Below are 21,603 nucleotides of genomic sequence, written 5' to 3' on the forward strand. Positions count from 1 at the left end.
CGGTGTGTAGACTATGGCCACAGTCTGTTGGTTTGTCATGTGTGATTACGCATGGCTACCATACGGTCACAACTTCACGACCACCTGACTGGAGGAAGCACTGGATGGTACCCGTAGAGTAAGGAGTGCCATAGAATGTTCATGGGGAGGAAGTGTTACAAAACTATCTTCTATTTAAATGCAAAGTAAAGCAAATAAAAAGGATCGCTTGTAAGTGAAAGCAGCCGATAAACTGTGGCCTTCCAAACAAACAGGTGTGGTCTCTTTTACTGGGGCGAATGTGTGCCTCCTCTTTATGGGGTGACACTGCTAAGGGCTTGGGGACTTGCGGTAGGGCTTTGCCTCGGCACAGGAGGTGGATAGGAGCAGCTGGGGTCAGGTATTACAGGATGATGAGCGAGAATGAAGGGGTGCTGCTGAATGTTGAATTGTTTCAGTTGTTGGTGGGAGGATTATTTCATGTTAAGGGAGGTTTAAGAGTGGCGGGATAGTTTATTCGATTTATTAGTGAGGTGTGGATTATTCAATTTGATGTAATGTTAAAGAAGTTCAACTACTTGCCTGTCCCAATAAGCAGTCTTCTACTCTGACGAAGTGTCCTGTTATTGTCTCATACTGGCCGATGTGCCTTCAGTACCTTGTTTGCTTTGCTTATTAAGAGAGAAGAGCCTAACGGTGAGCACCAAAGTCCTGTAGGAACTCTACCGCGAACCGACGCCAGTGTGCCCAAGAGAGATTAATCTATAAGCTTGCGTGATGACAATTGTCCACACAGAGCTACTGTTTGGATAAAGATAGCTTTATCGTTCTCCCGACACATATCATTTTCAATAAGGTGTACCATTCTGATATTGGGATAAGGTAATATATTAAATACCCAGAACCCAATCAGTGACTAGGAGTATCTTCTTACTACTGACCAGATACTCCTAGTGACTGACTGGATTCTGGTTATTTAATATATTAACTTGAACCAATATCAGAACGGTATACCTTACTGGAAATAGAGGAAAATACTAGACAGAATGCAGAGGCAGTTGCAATCTGTATTTTCCAAGCTAGTGAAAGAATGAATAACAAAGTCACAAATCCACAAAATGCTATCTCCATGTGGTGGCTCTGAGATTTTAACGAGTGGATAGCAGCGATGGGGATGTTTCATTGACCTCGTGTGTATACTTCGCTCAGCAATGTCGTGGAATACCGATACGTTGGTGTTACATCTGCCTCTCTACAAACAGTTACTCTCCTGGTCTAGGAAAATGCTCACGATGAGAGAAAGTGTGGGGAGGGGCTCCGGGGATGCAGTCTGCCAACACTGCAGCCACGTAAGGCGAGTCTGGGCACTTTCCAGCTCGACTTTCAGAGCTACTTTCCGTCTCTTCTCTCTGCTGTACTTTACAAAATGGCAAAAAGATGGGAGTTAATTTTGCTACATAACACGACATGGAGTTTTTCTAAAATCAACCTCTGTGTTGCTTTTGAACAACTTAGACCCCCAGGCTCTACGGCTGACAGTCTTAGAAGAGATGCACATGTAAAACATTCTCCAGTCCAAGCTGTAACATGAGCAGGGGGAGGGAAATTCCTCCCCTCACTCCCGCAGGCTACGACTTTTTAGCGGTAGGCGGGGCGGGATGACATCTTTTTTTTTCGTTTTTCCACGTTTGCAAAAATTTCTAGCAGGACAGAGTGAGAGAGCCGAAGCACAGCTCTTCCTTTCCAAGAGGGACACCCTCTTGTGCTGGCATTTCTGCTCTGCTTCGCTGTCGCCTCTTTCTGCATGTTGGAATAACAGCCGCTTTATCGCTTGCAGCATCCTACTTTGACGGCTGTGCTCGACTTTCTCCCAGTTCCTCTTTATCTCTGCTTCTCCCGACCTGCTTTCTATTCGATGCCCTAGCTCTCAGTTACTCACTGTTCCCACGCCTCTCTGCGCCCTTCTTCCACACCGTCGGTCTTCTGTCCTTTTTCTGCTCCACGCAAGAGCTTCTCTCTTTCTGACTCTCCTTCCCAGCTTCTCCTCCGGCTTGTTTTTTTCCAGCTCCCCGTCCCCCGGTGCCAGGCCATGTCATGCAGCAGCCGGCGCTGGTGGCAGGCCCTGGCCTGGCTGCAGACGGCCTGCCTGCTGATGAGCTTTGTGGCCTGCAACGACGCACCGCCGGTGCCGCTGGACGACGTGCATGTGGAGCGCCGCTCCGTGCCCGACGCCTGCCCCCGTAAGGTCGCGGTCGGCGACTTCGTGCGCTACCACTACCACGGCACCTTCCCGGACGGCAGCCGGTTCGACTCCAGGTGAGATGGGGAGGCGGACTGGCGCGTAAAATGATGGTCACCAGCAGCCTGGGCCTCTTAAGTAATCTCACGTGTGACTATTTCAAAATGCTTCCCAGTCAGCCCGCGCCTCTCTTGGCTCCAGGAAGCCTCCCTAATCCATCAGGTGCCATGATATTGAAAATGCTCCGATCCTCCCTCGAAGTGATTAATTTAAACCAGATATGGTTCTGAAATAAATACGTATTACAATCATGACTTTCTGAACTGCGTCACCGTGCAAGGATAAGGACTCGGATTAGATGTGTAACCCCTTCCCGAAAAAAAACATTCTAGCCATATATAAAAGCTCTTTAAATCTGTCAAAACCGACAGGACCCTCCTTTGCCCTTTGATACAATCGCTGCGACAAACCGAGCCCCTTACCTGCTTATGCCCCTTCGCCCTACCCGAGCTTCTTGACTAGTGGGCCCTCAGGTTATCCTCCATTGATTATACGCAGCGAACATTGAAACCGCACGTTCTTAAGTATATGGACAAAACATTTTCTCCTGGAATTCATTAAAATCGTGAACCAAATCTGTCCTAATCAAATCTCACATTTGTACGCCCCACAGCCAGACCATTGGGACCTCTTTCACAATTTCTCCCACCAATTTCCCTTTTTTTTAAATGAACTACGTTTTGTCATTTTAGGTGGTCAGAGGAGTACAACACGCTTTCATCTTGCATATTTATTGATTTAATTGCTCTGAGGCTGTTGGTCATGACTCGCAGTACAGTGTGGAGATGCAGCTTGCCTGCTGCTGGCACACCCCATCAATAGGGGCAATGAATGAATGACAAGCGTAGTTGTATGGTTATTCAAACTGGAACTACTATTGAATTTACTAGGATAGAATCTCCAGATACCCGTGGTAAGCGGTTGCTCACGATTGTTAACAGGTTCCTGCTGAAATATCACTTTGGCATATTACTGACTTCTGGGGTGTTTGTTGAAATGCCACTGTGGAGGATTGTGCTGACTGGTGAACTCTGAAGGCATTGGTATATAAATGTCTAATTCGAACTACGACGAGAAGGCCTGGCTTCCACCAGTTCCTTTCAAATGTGTTCTTCCCCGAGTAAATATTTGAAAGAATGGGCACAATTCTCTCATGAGCAGCCTGAAAATCATAGCATTGTTTTGCCCGGACACTGACGAAATATTCAAGTACTTTAATGGTGTGTCAACCAAGTCTGAAATCCCCTTGAACTGTTGGATGTTCATCTTCGCCAAGGAAATTTAGAAAATGCGGCGGCTAATTGAGTATTTTCGGCACAGTTTTCTTTAGAAAATTGCCATAATGTCATAGATTTTCAGCTAGTTAAACAATTTTGCATTTTCACATAGTCTATCCATTTTTCAAAAATAATGAACCTCCTCTTTTACAGTAAATTTTCTTAAACTTTACCATTCTGCCCTTTCCAAGTGGATTCTCAGTCATACGTTGTGTATTTTAGACTCATTCCTGGGACAGAAGTTGTGGAAATGTCATAAAAAGCTGTAGCAATGTAGATGAAGAAAGACCTCCAGGGAAATCATAAAATAACAGATATAATATGTCCCCTCAGGTTTCAAGGAAACCTCAGCAATACGTCTCATGATCTCAGCACTAATTAGCACTGACATATTAACTTTAAATATATTTTGGAAAGGCTATTGTTTAGTCCCCAAACACCAGCTTGTCAGTTTTTGAAAATAAAGAGTTTGCAATCGAATACACAGACGTTTGTATATGTGAACTCAATGCCTCCACACAAAAGTCTACAATTTTGATGAAGAAAACGTTTGACCAGAAATAGCAGCTTTTTTGGTAGATAGATATTTGATCCCCAAATATGCAGTAGGACAAATACAGACTGATTTTATTGAACATGCTAATTTACTATGCTATTATGCAAATAGTTAATCTGTGATTTTTCACCAGTTTTAAAATGCTGTTTTCCTGCAAAGTATGTTTGGGCAGTAATTACGCAGGTAAGGGAACTCAGTAGGTTGCACTTTAGCTGCTGAGTTTTGTGAGTAATCTGCGGCCAATCCTGGCCTTTCTTCCACTTTTTACTGTGCTGTCAGAACTTCTTGTTAAATAGCTTGTTTTTGTCATTCACTTTATGTAGGCCTGTTGCAGGAAGTTCTACTTTCATTGTAATCCGTTGTTTACTCTTTTGCCCGTACCCTATTGGGCCTTTCCCGTTCTGTCTGCTTTTGGTTGGTTACCTTACCTGCTCCATTTAGTTTATAATATCATAATTTGTGTATTATCCTCAAATGTGTAATGGATCCCTCGCCTTATCTCTACCATTCACATAATCATTATCAATCTACCAGACATTAATGTCATTTTGTATCCGGTTCCATATTATGTTGGGCCCAAACTTTTGTACTGACATACCGAAATTAGTGAGACTTTCTACAACTTTAAGTGTGCTTTTAAATGTGTTTGCTCTATATCTAGCAGACAGACTTCACTGCACCAGCCTAACAAGAGCAGTAAAAGCTTCAGAAATGGGACTCTGAAAGTTTCATAGACTCAAAGGTGTCTCCACTTTGTTGATCACCAGTCCCCTGTTGCTATCTCTGAAATTCAAAAGCAGCTGTACAATGTTTTAACGTTATCTCCATATTAAATCAAAGAAGCTTTAGCAAGTAAATCTGAATCCATGCAGACAAAGGTTGGAGCAGTATTTGAAAAAGTAGGTAAAACATTGCATAGCAACAATGGTCTGTTGTCGTTTGAGCTATGTGTTAGTAGTTGCACCCCTCACACCCTATCTAACAATCACTGCTTCTCACAAACCAAAGCTTAGTTTTCTTACAACTATAGTCAATATTTTTGCATTCCATCTGCCCTCCTAGCAGGCCTAGCAAACAATTTGCCTTTAGGCTTTCAAAAGCCCGCTGGCAGTGGGAGAGGGCAGGCTGAGTCTAGTCTGTATACTTACAAAAACTTTTGGGTACCCAACACTGTCTGGAGACAGCACCAACTTCCTATTTACATTAAAACAATCCCTAGGTGGTTGGGCAAAACGCAACTCTGAGATTGTCTTCACCACTCGTGACTTTAACCTGCCTGAGGATTCACTTCTACTAAGTGTACTCTTAAGACATATCCCATAGACCTCCATTAAAATTTGGTCCATTATGCTCCTGAAAAGGAAGGTCTAAAATCAACCCAATGTTTCCATTCTGAAAATGAAGAAGAATTACCCGTCTCAACCTACATGCTTAGGTTTTTAACATAATACGTTTTGCACTTTTAGCAGACTCCTCAACCTTCATGGCCTAATGCCTCTGAAAAACGCAGATACATCGATATTTGCTGTAACCATATTCTGTTATGGCCAGGATCGATTGCCCAAAGCGAGCAAGTCAATTTCAATGTCTTTGGGTAGCTAAGATAAATTTAAATGCTTGGTAAGTTTTCAGAGACTCTCTTTGGCATAGGTGAGTATCCTCCAGGCTCCATTTTGTTGGGAGTGGACATGGATTTAGCCAGGTCTCGCTCTTCTCGATCAGGGGGTGTATTTCTTATTTAAGTGGAGGAAGTAGAGGGTGAATATAATACACTTCCATGCGCAGGGAAGGGGTGTCTTGTTAGTCTGTGTTGTTTGCGGCTGTTTGTCGTGCTGTAAACAGTCATAAATAATGCCTGCATTGAAATGATGTTTTTGCCCATGTACCAGCCCATTCACAAGTTTTCATAAATAAGATTCGTAGCCTTTGGTATTTCATTCATTCATTTGTTGATTCAGTCTTTAAAGCCCATTGTTCTCACACAGTGCTTGAATATTTGTCTCCACATCCGTCTCATGACAGCGGAGAGTCGGAACACATAGGCTACAGTCTTGTGTTCATGGCCTGTGCTGCTTTAGGTATCGAGCTCTCTATAACTATGTTCCTCGTGACTGCTTCATCCTTCCTCCGTCATTTACATGTATTATTTGCAAGACCTTCAAGCAAAATACCCATTTAGGTTCCAAAATAAATGGCACAAGAGCAGCATTTCTGCCAGCCTTTCTTTGAAGAAGCGAATTATCTCAGTTGAAGTTGTTCAAACGCCTGAATGTGCTTCTTGTCCGAATTCAGGGCAAGTAGAGACTTGAGTCGTGTTACTCCAATTTCTTTGCAATTTATGGGATTGTCCACGTCTTCGTATTCCCTTTCTTTGCACATGGAGAGCGTTTCACAACTTCAGCCCCGCGGTGCAGATAGACATTCTTGAGGTTACATTCCCCCAAGCAGCAGGACCTCATAAAATATACTTTTCGTGCTTCCACAGCCACGCACATGATGGGGTGAGGTGGTCGCGTTTAATTATAATCTGCTGCTTTAAGATATCACAGTTACACCTTTAAACACTATTAGTGTGCAAAGGGTTATAATTTTTGTGTCTTTAACCTCTGAGAAAGTTCTGTGCATTGACATTATTTTTTAAACCCCCGGGGGTTTAAGTCACCCGTCCAGGGTCGGCCTGGCCTCTTGGTCAATCTGCCTGATGGGCTGGTCTAAAAGGACAGTGTGGGGGCCTGGTTTTTGGCTACTTGTGGGCCCGTTTTATTGTTGTGTGGGTCGTTTATTACTTTTGATTTCGATTATATCACCACACATATTGGCTGCAGTAAGCACAACTGCATCTGTTCCCCATACCATGCAAAACACCTATATAGCATGTCTTTACAAGTTAAAAACCGCCCCAATTTGCATATGTGGGTCACTTTTTTAGCTGTCTGTTTTTTTGCTAAATTTATTTTGGTGTCGAGACCTATTTTCTGTACTAGTCCGACCCCATCCATCTTTCCAAGACCCTACCACCTCTACATAGCAGACCAACAGCGTCCATCCATGTGACATAATGTGATACTGTTAAACAAAATCCCTTTCCTTTTCACATATATTTCTACTTTTGGTGGGTGTCTCTAGACACATCTTGCTTCCACTCTGCTCCCAGGAACTCCTACTGGCGTAGGTTAGTGCAGTTCAATAGGACAACTTAACAATTGATGTTATTAATGTGTGTGAGTTAGTGTTTCTTTTTGACTAAACATTCTTTGGCTTTTAGGGCCATATGTACGAACACATTTTCCCATTGACACAGAATGGGAAAAACCCTTTGCTACATCTGGCCCTTAGTCTGCTACTTAATTTGAATTTTTAATCACAGTCTTTATCTCACTCCCAACATACAGATGCCTTACTTGGTCATATGAAGTAATACTTACGATCTTCTAGAGACACCACCCCACTGACATTTTCATCTCACATTAAGGCAGTGCCCAAACTGCAAATAGACACGAAAATGAAAAGTGTATTGGAAGCTCCAAGTGCAAACTGCTGCAGTGGTTATTCTCCCAGATTGCACAGTGTGGGTTGGGACATGACACAACTGTCAGTTACATTAAAGAGACACTTTTGTGGGCCAGTTCTGTTGTACCATGAGACTGTCCTGCTCAACTTGGGCTCATGTGGGCAAATAAAAAAAATCTTAGGTCTGATCCCCTGTATAGAAACATACGTTTAAAGTCGGTAATGATGTGCTTCAGATCACTACCAAGCTGGGTCTCCCGCATCCTTCCTTCTTCTCAAAGCTGCAGGAGAAGTTCACAGAACCAGCTGCCTGCCACTGTGTGAGAAGAAAGGTCTGCTAATATGTCAGAGATGGAACATGGGGCCCACCCCAATCGCATATTTGTTCTCTGAGACTATGGACAGCTAAAAGGTGTGGCAAGGAAAGTCTTTGGTTGGCAGCATTCTTTAGTCAATCACCATAAATTTTAAAGTTGTGACTTTGGTTTAAGAAACCACATTTTTTTTTCTCCAAAAGGTCCTGGGGTCTTTGGTTTGGTCAAACAGTCCCATTGTACAAATACATTTTTCAGCAGGTCCTCATAAGAAACGACACAGAAGCAAATGAAAACAGGCCTTTTATTTTATCCTCCGCTCACATAGATGAAGCAGAAGTGATGACTCAAAGTTAAAAGCTGCCACCCACCACAATGAATTAAATTTTATAACCGAGTTTAGTCAGTAGAACGTGTGGTGATGGGTGCGAGTGAGTAGAGCCAGAGGCTAAATTTAGATACTACAAACTTGGGTGACGTAAGGAACCCTAGGGAACTCTGCAGTTCAGAAGTCGTAGTTGTGCTGTAAATAGGGGCAGAGTGACAGACTCCATGCGAGAGAGAAGTGAAGCCAATCCAGCGCCAGTGTCATTGAGAAGTTCCATCAGAAGGCTATATTACTGCAGGCCACAACAATTACATAACGATCATTACGTCTCCACTAAATAGAAAATGTATTGCATACCTGAAGGCAAATACATGGTATTTTTAAATATCGTTTCTGAATTAGGAAGCATACTAAAAATTGAAAAGAAATTAAGCCTTTATATGATGGCATTTGACATATTACATTGTGTATACAGGGAGTGCAGAATTATTAGGCAAATGAGTATTTTGACCACATCATCCTCTTTATGCATGTTGTCTGACTCCAAGCTGTATAGGCTCGAAAGCCTACTACCAATTAAGCATATTAGGTGATGTGCATCTCTGTAATGAGAAGGGGTGTGGTCTAATGACATCAACACCCTATATCAGGTGTGCATAATTATTAGGCAACTTCCTTTCCTTTGGCAAAATGGGTCAAAAGAAGGACTTGACAGGCTCAGAAAAGTCAAAAATAGTGAGATATCTTGCAGAGGGATGCAGCACTCTTAAAATTGCAAAGCTTCTGAAGCGTGATCATCGAACAATCAAGCGTTTCATTCAAAATAGTCAACAGGGTCGCAAGAAGCGTGTGGAAAAACCAAGGCGCAAAATAACTGCCCATGAACTGAGAAAAGTCAAGCGTGCAGCTGCCACGATGCCACCTCCACCAGTTTGGCCATATTTCAGAGCTGCAACATCACTGGAGTGCCCAAAAGCACAAGGTGTGCAATACTCAGAGACATGGCCAAGGTAAGAAAGGCTGAAAGACGACCACCACTGAACAAGACACACAAGCTGAAACGTCAAGACTGGGCCAAGAAATATCTCAAGACTGATTTTTCTAAGGTTTTATGGACTGATGAAATGAGAGTGAGTCTTGATGGGCCAGATGGATGGGCCCGTGGCTGGATTGGTAAAGGGCAGAGAGCTCCAGTCCGACTCAGACGCCAGCAAGGTGGAGGTGGAGTACTGGTTTGGGCTGGTATCATCAAAGATGAGCTTGTGGGGCCTTTTCTGGTTGAGGATGGAGTCAAGCTCAACTCCCAGTCCTACTGCCAGTTCCTGGAAGACACCTTCTTCAAGCAGTGGTACAGGAAGAAGTCTGCATCCTTCAAGAAAAACATGATTTTCATGCAGGACAATGCTCCATCACACGCGTCCAAGTACTCCACAGCGTGGCTGGCAAGAAAGGGTATAAAAGAAGGAAATCTAATGACATGGCCTCCTTGTTCACCTGATCTGAACCCCATTGAGAACCTGTGGTCCATCATCAAATGTGAGATTTACTAGGAGGGAAAACAGTACACCTCTCTGAACAGTGTCTGGGAGGCTGTGGTTGCTGCTGCACGCAATGTTGATGGTGAACAGATCAAAACACTGACAGAATCCATGGATGGCAGGCTTTTGAGTGTCCTTGCAAAGAAAGGTGGCTATATTGGTCACTGATTTGTTTTTGTTTTGTTTTTGAATGTCAGAAATGTATATTTGTGAATGTTGAGATGTTATATTGGTTTCACTGGTAATAATAAATAATTGAAATGGGTATATATTTTTTTTTGTTAAGTTGCCTAATAATTATGCACAGTAATAGTCACCTGCACACACAGATATCCCCCTAACATAGCTAAAACTAAAAACAAACTAAAAACTACTTCCAAAAATATTCAGCTTTGATATTAATGAGTTTTTTGGGTTCATTGAGAACATGGTTGTTGTTCAATAATAAAATTAATCCTCAAAAATACAACTTGCCTAATAATTCTGCACTCCCTGTATATTTAGTTTCATTAAAAGGAGAAAAGCAACCGCTTGCTCCTTTAAATTTAACCCTGTGGTGGGATATTACACTAGTACCCCTCCTCTCCTTATTCCCAGCCAGCGTGTTGATATGAAACATTGCTTTCCATCTTGTTAGGCCCATTTCATTCTTGTATGACAACTGAACATATGATAATAATTCCTAATATTCATGTAGTTCAAGAGTCTTGGCTTATAGTTCATTGTGATCTCCATAGGATGACGGTTTACATCTTAGTTCCATACGCTCCCACTTATACCGCAAGCTTGTTGGTAGGAGGTGTCGAAAATCATGATGCAACAAAAGCTCCCTCCATCTGCTTCTCTATTCTCTAAAAGCAGAATGCTGTGCGTGCGCAAAATGTCCATGATTCACGGTGGAAGTAAGCATACGCCACTTGCTTATACGCAGATTGTGGTTGACTGTAAATGTGCGAAGAATATTTGGAACAGCTAATAACCCAACGTGCATAAGGAACCCTGGAGTACCGAATAAATGACCACAAACAGGCAAACTCAAATTAAGTTTACATCAACGAAGGGGCATGTTCAGCATAAAAACACTTTCTCATTTACAAAGGTTGAAAAACTGATTTCTGTAATTGTCCTTGCTCCTAAACCGCCACTATCTAGTTTAGGCGCTAGTTAAGAAAAGTGGCAAACCAGTAGGTCTTGCTTGTACATTGAGCCCTCTCTAAAACATTAAAAAACGCTTTCCGCAGTGAAAAAAAACAACAAAACGTAAAACAATTGATTTCTTTATACAGTGCTTCTTTGAGGTAAAGAATTTAACGTGTGATGATTCAGCGTACATTTCAGATGTAAAATAGTCCTTTATGCACTGCAGTGCGTACGCTCCACGGAAGGTTGAATAATGCACCAAACAGCCACGAGACTGGAATAAAAGAAGGTTGAATGATACACCAAAAAGCCAAGTGTCTGGAATAAGAGAGAATTACTCCTCTAGCTAGAGCCAAAGCGTACTATTTGCATTTTAAGACATTGGTAGCAGTAGGTCTAGTCGTGCTGCCAAGTGAGACCTAAAATGTATTCCCCCATAGCTCTAAAATGACAAATATGTATTCTGCAAGGTGACATTTGTGAAATACGTTTTCCAGAGAAACGTTCTAACTGATTACATCATTAGCATCTTGTACGCGCTTAAATACGTCCTGCATAAATTGGGCATGCAACTACACAGAAGTGGTCTTTCTTCATGATCCATTTACATTTTTATGCCCATCTTAAGATGTCCTCATTTTGAACGTGGTGAACATTGAAATGTTTGCCAAACATGCTGCACATGGACATTCTTTTGAATCACCAAAAAAATGCAGATTTTGCCCACAGATTATGAAACAGTGTATTGATGACACATTTTGCCACAAAAGTATGACTTTTGTGAATTGGACCGTAAAACTCCATCTAGCATGGGAGTAACGGCTTGCTTTAACTACAAATTAACTACAAATTAACTCCAAGACTGCATTGTTTTTGCCAGAGCTTTGTACTTTTAACTAAAGTTTTCCAAAATGTAAGTTTTAATTTAGTATTTGGCACACCATATTTTCTGGTACTGTTAAGTTTGCAGAGCCTCCGTCCAGACTCCTTCCACATGTTTCCCTCAAGAAGAGATTGCCACATGGAGAAACCTTCAATATCAGTTTGGAACCGTTCATTGTAAGAGTTGCCAATGTGCTGTATTTCTGCAACTTGTGGAGAAGTTTAAATGCCTCATATATCACCCCATTTCAAGGTAGTCAAGATAAAAGCACATTCTGCTAGCTGGCATATGGTTGCAGACGCCTCATTCATTTACTATTACTACAGCCAGGGCATGCCAGTCTGGCTTAGATCAGAACATTACAGACTCAGAATAAGGTAAATGCATGCTGTGTTTGTAAAATTGTAGTCCTTTTATTCTAGAAAAAAAATACAATTGATGAGCCGCACCTGAAGTACAATTATTTAGCCTGCTTTTCCACTGTTTTAGTAACTCACCTTTGGCTAAGCACACAAAGCCCCATACAATTCATACACTGTATCACTACACCAGTCATCTATTTAGGATTAGAATTTACTTGTGTTGCTTAACTCTTTGAAAGTGCAGTGTGGTGCCTTATTTTATACACATAACAGCATTATAATGTCGAAGCTGCGAAAGGACAACTTGAGTGGAGAGGGGTGCCCCCCCTTTCCCAGAGTGCAATCAAAACGGGTAGCCATAATGGGAGATCCATAACATATCCACCTGTAGTCAGTGAGAATGGCAAACTCTCACCTGTCTGGTCCTCTGCATGTGGCGAAGAACTCTTCCTGACTAGACTGGTCCTGCTTTTTATTGGAGCGTCTCGGAGGGCCTTGGGTTTAGAAAGGGTCAGTCAGGTACCCTCTGCTGTGGCCGGCCCGCTTAAAAAAAGAAAATTGGTGGAAGTTCTTCTTGATATATGCTTGCGCTTTGTCCTGGTGGGTAAATGTGGTGGCGAAATTGCTGAGTTCTTTGATGAAGGGCTCTTCAAAGAGCCCTCCCTGCGCCACCTCCCCGGCCTCTGGGGTCAACTTTTTTTATTTTTTCATTTGTGCGTTTTAACACTTCCACATCCATTTACAGGATATATTGACAAATACCACAGTCATGCGGTTCCAATAGCTGCCCAGATAACCCGAACAGGGGGTGTCCACATTGCTATGATGTTAAATATCCAGGCACATACTCCAACATATCCAACCACTCCCACCCACACAAGTATGGGCTCACACGCCCTCTGGCTCACCAGTTTCTTTACCAACCAAATGTTGCTTATAAATATCCCAATGCTTCGCAGGCCTATTAGTTGGGGGGCACAGTTCACTATGAATATCTGTTTGTGTGTTACAATACACCATATCTCTATGCAGTTCTTCCACTGTTGGCATCGGACGCCAATCCCAGCGCATGGCAAAGCAATGTTTGGCTAGTAGTAACCCAATAGCCACCAACCGTCCAATCGATTTTGGTAAGTCTCTATCCCAGCCTAGGAGCTCCATTATCGGTTCACGACTGAGCTGCTGTCCACCTATTCCCTCCAGTTCCCTGAACTCTGACCCCCAGAAGCGCTGCACCCCAGCACAGGCCCAGGACATGTGAAAAAAGCCTGCATGGTCCTCGCCACACCTGGGACAATTAGCACTAGTGCGTAATCCATATCTATAGAGTCTGAGGGGAGTGTAATATACTCTGTTTAAGTTCTTAAAGTGTATCAGACGATGCCGGCCATTCAGAGAGATCGTACAAGTCAAAGAACAGCAGTAGCGCCACTGGTCACCTGTTTTCTGCAACTCCAAATCCCCCTGCCATTCTAGCCTTGCTTTCGTCAGCTCATGTATACGTGCCTTCTGTATGTGTGCGTATAGGCAGGACACCAATCGCCGGGGTTGGTCATTCGTTACTACCGCGGACAAGGCCTGCATATCTGGGGGCTCCCGCATATCCTCCCTCAAGAGCGCTGCCATAGCGTGCCTTACCCTATAATACTGGTACCGGAGCAATGCAGTCTGCCCATTATCCCGCTCCTCTATCAGGTCCCATTTTTTCATAATACCCTCCTCAAACAAATCCCCTATGGTGGTTATATTCAGAGTGTGCATAGCCTGTATTAAACTTTTATTGCGCCATAACTCTAACCAAGCACACCACTCCAAGGGCACATGTGGAGAGTACAGTACGGCCAGTCCTTGTCTATACAGCAGTCCGTGCCAGGCCCGCGTAGTGGAGTTCAGAGATGCAAACTCTCCATAGTGCCTATTCGGAACATAAAATATTCTAGTTGCAACGGAACTGGGGATGCGATTTCACGCTCCATTTTTAGAAACGGAGTATCACAAGACCCGTTGATCCAGGTATGAGCAACTGCAGCGTGGGCGAGCATACAGTAGGTCTCCAAGTTTGGGTAATTAAGGCCACTCAGCTCGTAGGGAAGAGTCAGAGTGCGCCATTTTACTTGTGGCTGTTTGCCTGCCCACGTTAATTTAATAAGTAACACTCTCAAAGCCGTGAAATAGGCCTTTGGCAGCAACATAGGGATGTTCTGAAAAAGGAACCAAAACCGAGGGAGCACTACCATTTTCATGAGAGCAATGCGACCCATCAAAGACAGTGGGAGTCTGATCTACCTCTCCACGTCACCTGCTAGTGTCCTGAGTGCAGCATCAAAATTATAGTCCGCTACTACTTTAGGATCCGTATGGACTCTATTACCCTAGTACCGAACCGACCTCCCACCTGAGAGGGAACCCCACATCTACCTGTATAGTCACCGGTATCAGGGGTGACATAATGGATTTGCTCCAGTTAACCTTAAGACCAGAGAATGTGCCATACCTCGCAATTTCCCGGAGGACCGGAGCAACATTACGCTGCGGGTCCTTGATATATAATTATGTGTCATCCACATAAGCTGAAAGCACGAGAGTATGATTCTGAAAGCGAAGGCCACAATGCCCATGGTATTCTCTCAAGGCACATGCTAGGGGCTCTGCCACGAGTGCATATAAAAGGGGGGACAACGGGCACCCCTGTCTGGTGCCTCTAGTGATTTGAAAAGCATCAGTCACTATCCCATTGACTCTTAGCCTGGCTGATGGTTCCCCATATAGTGTTGACACTAGATCCAGAAAAATGTCTCCCACTCCGAATCGCTGTACTACTGCCTTCATGAAGCACCGCTCCACTGAATCAAATGCCTTTTCAGTGTCTAGAAAAACTGCCACTGCCCTCAGCTCTGAGTTTATATTCTGTATTGTTCCAAAAAGTGTGCGGAGGTTCATAGTAAGACTATGGCCCGGCACAAACCCCGATTGCTCCGGCCGGACCCTCCTCGGCATCAATTTGGCCAAGCGATCCGCCAGAATCTTAGCATAGATTTTAACATCCGCATTTAGTAATGACAATGGTCGGTAGGATGAGCATTGCGTCAGGGGCTTACCCGGCTTAAGTAGTGTGATCAACATTGCCTCGCGCATCGACAGGGGCATAAGCCCACCCTCCACCATCTCCTCCTAAACCTCCCTCAGGTGCGGGAACAATACATCTTTGTAGGCTTTATAGAACTGCACGGTGAGCCCATCAGGGCCTGGGGCCTTACCCTCTGCCATGCCCCCTATCACCCTGTCCATTTCCTCTAGGGTCAAAGGAGCCATTAGAGATTACCTATCCGCAACTGTCAACCGTGGTATATCAATATGTACAAGGTAATCCATCAGCGCCTCCTGATCTGGGGCAACTCTGGAGGCGTATAGAGACTCGTAATAGTTGTGGAACCTGCCTGCTATAAGTTCTGGTTCTTGAACCTCACTGCCATCCTCAGCCTGCACTGCTATAATCATGCTTTTTTCTCTATTGGGACGGATCAAATTTGCCAGCACCGATCCTGGTCTCTCACTCTCCCCATACGCATGAGCCATGGCATATTTCCCCAAATGCTATATCTCCGTGATAGCTGTGTCCTGAAACTCATTCAACCTAGCGTGTATGTGTCCTAGGGCCAGATGTAGTAAGCCGTTTGCATGTCGCAAACTGCAAAAATCGCAGTTTGCGGCATGCAAACGACCAGACGCGATGCTCATTCCCAAATTGCGAGTCGGTACCGACTCGCAATTTGGGAATGCGACTCGCAAATAGGAAGGGGTGTTCCCTTCCTATTTGCGACTCGCATCGCAATTCAGAGTTGCTTTGTGACCGCGAATGCGGTCGCAAACCAACTCGCAGTTACCACCAGTGTCACACTGGTGGTAACTCATTCGCAAAAGGGGACCCCTTCCCCTTTGTGAATGTCGACAAAAATATTTTTTCAGAGCAGGCAGTGGTCCTTTGGACCACTGCCTACTCTGAAAAAAACAAAACCAAATGGTTTCGATTTACTTTTCATTTTGCAACTCGTTTTCCTTTAAGGAAAACGGGCTGCAAAATGAAAAAAAAAACTGCTTTATTTATAAAGTAGTCACAGACATGGAGGTCTGCAGACTACAGCAGGCCACCATCCCTGTGAGTGCAGGGACTCGCTATGGGGTCGCAAAATGCGACCCACCTCATGAATATTGATGAGGTGGATCTTTGCGACCCCATAGCGAGTCGCAGAAGGTGTCTGAAACACCATTCTGCATCCAATTTTGCGACTTGCAAATTGCGAGTTGCTCAGACTCGCAATTTGCAAGTCGCAAAAACAGATTTTCCTACATCTGGCCCCTAGGGTCCGGCTGTCAGCTCCATGCAGATCCTCCTGCTCCAGTTGTGCAAGTTCCCTTTCCAGTGAGCATAGATGTCCTCTAATCGACCTCAGAACCCCAGCATGTTTGGCAATGGTGACACCCCTGATGTACACCTTAAAGGTCTCCCACATCGTGCACACACTGGCCACCGAACCCTTATTAATCTGAAAAAAGTCTCCAATCGCCAGGCTAGCTCGCCCCGAAAGACTGAGTCTAGCAGCAAATAGGCGGGAACCTCCACGAGAACGGGGGAACTAGTGGTGTGCCTAAAGACATTGTCAATGGGACCGGTGAATAGTCGGAGTACGCCCTTGGCCAAGAAGCCTCCGATTGCAAACTGCCCAACAAACTCCTGGCAACGAGCCACAAATCTATACGTGTATACAAGTTGTGTGCAGCTGAGTAATGCCCCCGTCTGGGTGTCTATCCCACCATATATCCACCAACCCCAGCTCAGATGCCACCTCCATCATCGCTCTAGCTGTGGCCGCCGGTCTACGGTTTCCTCCTCCCGATCTGTCAAGTATGGGATTCAATGTGCAGTTAAAGTCTCCACCCCAGATCTGCAGTAGTCCCCCCCCCACCACCCCCCAGGAACCTGGCAGCTAAATAATAATAAAATTAAGGATTATCGCAATTTGGACCATAGATGCCAACTAGTAGAAACGGAGCAGCACTCCCACCACACTGCACAACAATATATCTTCCTCCCGGATCCACCGTGACCTCCCGGAGGCCAACACCAAAGGACCGCGAAGCCCAGATCAATACACCCACGCGTGAGAGGTGAAACCTGCAGCCAAGAACTGGCCCTGTAGTCTTCTAGGGGTGAGCATAGAGCTGCCCGGTGCCAAGTGAGTCTCCTGCAAAATAGTGAAATCTACCTTGTGTCTGTGCAAGTAAGCCACAACCTTATGCACCTTCCAAGCATCCTTTAGACCTCTCAAATTCCATGTGACCAGTCAGAACCTGCCAAGGCCCCTGCGTCCATCTGGACACAAATGGTTTTGTGCCATTAACTACAGTATAAACACAATTCCGTGTCTGCCCCACCTTGTCCATGAGTCTGCAATCGCTTAGCTTAATTCATACAGCACAATACCAACAGTTAAAGCCCAAACCTCCCCCCAAACTCCACCCCCCCACCCACAGCAGGCAATACCCCAACACGCCTAGCTGACATCTAACTCCCATCCATCCTCCCTCCCTCCCCTCCTAAAGTAGACTACCCCTTTTTGCGTCTATAGGTGTTACACACGCTCAGGTGGATGTTGGCCAGCTGCTTCGTACCTCTCCTATGCGCGACCACCTATAATTTTGTGACAAACTATTGTGTATGAGAATGACTCATGTTAAACCCCCCCCACACACACTATTGTCATATACTGCTAAATAACCAATGGCACTGACATTTACTAGTAGTGTACCAATTCTGCGTCCCACCATCATCATTTAGTCAATCATACAGAGCACAGTTGCATGGTCTCTGCCACAGTAACACTATAAATGTTCCCCTCAGGCTATTAAAAGTATATGTTTGATTCAAACACCAACTGCCTAGGAATCAATGTCATCCATTCCGCTGCCTCCTGTGTCTACTGCTCTACGTTTTACGAATTGAGCAAGCTTTTTGTGATCTGTAAAGAATAACGGCTTCCCGTACAACTCCACCCTTAATTTAGCTGGGTAAAGCATGCGATATTCCAAGTGTAGTTCTCTTAGTTGGTATTTTCCAGCGATGAACCGCTGTCTCACCTCCTGCACCTGCATTATGTCCGGATAAAGCGAGATCGCCATGCCCTCATGTTGTAAAGTCTTTAGGTCCCTGGCCCGGCGCAAGGCTGCGTCTCGGTCCCTGTAGCCTCGCTATAATGGGGCGTGGAGGAGCAACCGGAGGCGGATGGGTCGCCAAGGAACAATAGGCCCTCTCCACTACAAAGAGATCCGAGAAGGTGGCTCGTCCTAGCAGCTGCACCTGCAAGCGTTTGATGAAGCCTTCCATGTTATCTATCGCAGTGGACTCTGCAACCCCCACTATGCGCAATTTGTTCCTGCGGGATCTGGCTTCCAAATCGTCCACTCAAGTTTGTAAGGAGCTTAATTCTTTACTCAGCCTTGCATGACTAGTGGCCAGCGCTGCCTGACCATCCTCCACCTCGGATACTCGCCTCTCTGATTGGTTGAGCCACTCCACATGCTTATCCAGGCGCTCAGTCATTCTGTCCATGCGGTAGAAGAGGGAATCTATTTTACCATCAATCTGGGTCAAGCTATGCTGCATCGCAACCATGATTTGTCTCAAGTCTTGTTCCTCTCCTGAGGACATGCCAGATCCCCCCGCCAGGCCAGGCTCCACACCATCACTCGCAGGGCCGCTTGACTTGCGCCGGTCAAACTTCAGCCTGATCTGGTTCTTGTCTGTCTTGCCCATTGTGCGCACTCAGGGGGACATGCAGTTCGCTCTGATTTTGGGCGTTCAGCCACGAGGCCCCCTCCCCCGCAGTCACTCTCAACAGAGTCCACGAGTTGTGACCAACACTGCCCTCAGCGGGTGACCTCACCCGCTCTCACAGGCCGCCCCACCTCTCAGCTCTGCTGCCGCGTGCCAGTCAGGTGCCAATCAGGTTGCCCAGCTCAGTTCACACCGGTCCTCCAAGCCGCTGCCCGACACTTAACCATCTACCCAGGGGTTGTAATAAATGCCCACGCACCTTGGGCTGGTAGGCAGCTAATGTTCGGCTACAAAATTGCCCATCTTGGTGAGCCGGATCACAGGGGGCCGACCCTGCCCACTGGGCAACCCAGCCGTCGCCCTCCGCGGCTAGCGGCCTGCTTCTCACCACACTTCTCCCGGCCCAGTCTCTCCTCAACAGGCCTCTCAAACACAGGCCTCGCTGCCCCAGAACTGCGGCCCATATTTATACTTTTTGACGCTAAACTGCGCTAACGCAGTTTAGCGTCAAAAAGTTTTGCGCCGGCTAACGCCATTCTGAAGCGCCATGCGGGCGCCGTATTTATTGAATGGCGTTAGCCGGCGCAAGCAGACCGGCGCTGCCTGGTGTGCGCGAGAAAAACCACGTACACCAGGCAGCAGCGCCGGCGTAGGGGGAAAATGGCGCATGGGCGTCTTAAAATGGGGCAAGTCAGGTTACGTCGAAAAAATCATCGTAACCCGACTTGCGCCATTTATTTTCGACGCCCATCCCCCATCAACATGACTCCTATCATTGTAAAGATAGGAGTCATGCCCCCTTGCCCAATGGCCATGCCCAGGGGACTTCTGTCCCCTGGGCATGGTCATTGGGCATAATGGCATGTAGGGGGGCACAAATCAGGCCCCCCTATGCCACAAAAAAAAATAATAAAATACTTACCTGAACTTACCTTAATGTCCATGGGATGGGTCCCTCCGTCCTTGGGTGTCCTCCTGGGGTGGGCAAGGGTGGCAGGGGGGGTCCCTGGGGGCAGGGGAGGGCACTCTGGGCTCATTTTGAGCCCACTTGTCCCTTAACGCCATGCCTGACCCAGGCGTTAAAAAGCGGCGCAAATGCGCCGTTTTTGGCCACGCCCACTCCCGGGCGTCATTTTTGCCCGGGAGTATAAATACCACGTAAAGGCCTGGGAGTCATTTTTTAAGACGGGAACGCCTCCCTTGCATATCATTAACGCAAGGAAGGGGTTCACGCTAAAAAATGACGCACACTCCGGGCACTTTGGCGCCCGAAGCGTCTAACGCCATAGTATAAATATGGCGTTAGTTGGCGTTAGTTTAGCGTCGAATTTGCGTCGAAAAAAACGACGCAAATTCGGCGCAACCAGTGTATAAATACGGCCCTGCGTCTCCTCAGAGGCACGCTGTTCAGTGGCCTCCGATGCACACACTCCTCACTACTGCCGTCTCAGGTCCGCCTTGGGCACCGTCCTCTCGTCGCGGCCAAACACCTGGACCGCCACCGCCTCCTCGTATCACCGCGACCCCAGCGTGGCCCAGTCGAACACCATGGATCCACCAGGGCCGCCTGGCGGAGGGGCCTCCCAGCCAGGCCTCGCCCCCTGGCACACCTACTTCAAGGCCTCCCGAGGCCGTGGCTCACCTTGCTTCGGTCAGAGAGCTTCGCTGCGACTGACGTCGCAAATCACACCTTCGGAGCACTATTGCTAGCAGCGGCAGTGCCGTTCAGGGTTTTTTAGCTTGTTTGTTGTGCAGGATTTCGACTGCATTGTAAGGTGGCTGACGGAGCTCCTGTACAGCGTGGCCGTCTTGCGGCCGGGCAAGCTCCGCCCCCCACTTGGGGTCAACTTTTAACAAAAGTGAATGGTACCTCTTGGCGGACAGGGCTTAATTTGCGTTTCCAAGGGGTATCACAATGCGTTGTGCCTAGCCCGATAGAGCCTCAGGGGAAATGGGTTTGCCTGAGGCTTTGGCCTCTTCTGCCAGGTTGTGGATCTTGGTGAGGGCGCTTCTGATGTCTAGGACTTTGTCCTGGTCAGAGTGCCAGGACCTAGTTGTACTCTTCTTTGGGTCCCTGATAAAGTTCTGCCAGAAGGTGGCCATACAGGGGTCTAATTCGTGGGTGAGGGCCACTTTGCCAGGGAGGAAGGAGCGGGAATATTCAGCTTTCAGGCATGCCCGGACCTCCTTGTCTTAGCGGCTTCCAGAGGTGACTCAATACATGCTTGGCGACTTTGTCTGATGGGGTCCATTCCGCAGAACGGGAATGAATGCTGTCCTTTGGCTCTAACATGTCTGAGGCTTCTTCCATGTCCTGCTGATCTGGGGCCCCTGAGGGGTTCGGCACCAGGGAAGGGTCCTATGGGCTTGGGAGGCCAGATTCATCGGGTGACACCCCATCGTTGTCATAGTTGGGTCAGGGGATAAAAGTTACCCCGCTGGTGCGCTAAAGACATCACCTATTCCTGTGGGCAGCTGAAGGAAAGCCTTCTTAAGGCATTTGAAAGCCCCAAGTCTACCCTTGCCTCGCCCTTTGTTTGCTGGTATGCCACTGCAAAGTGGGGGGGGGGGGGGCGCCCAGTACT

The 21,603-nt window shown here is 46.2% G+C and overlaps 1 protein-coding gene across 1 annotated transcript in view; it reads left to right on the forward strand.

The window, feature by feature from the left end:
* Window positions 1-1,693: 1,693 nt before the first annotated feature.
* The window catches only part of FKBP9 (FKBP prolyl isomerase 9), a 264,101-nt gene continuing 244,191 nt past the window's right edge, over window positions 1,694-21,603 (forward strand). Inside the window, exon 1 of the mRNA XM_069215456.1 lies at window positions 1,694-2,295. Coding sequence (XP_069071557.1) covers window positions 2,069-2,295 — 227 coding nt within the window. The 5' untranslated portion in view covers window positions 1,694-2,068. The remainder of the gene's footprint in view (window positions 2,296-21,603) is intronic.

Source organism: Pleurodeles waltl, chromosome 2_1, assembly GCF_031143425.1.
Source record: "Pleurodeles waltl isolate 20211129_DDA chromosome 2_1, aPleWal1.hap1.20221129, whole genome shotgun sequence".
Taxonomy (NCBI): Eukaryota; Metazoa; Chordata; class Amphibia; order Caudata; family Salamandridae; genus Pleurodeles; species Pleurodeles waltl.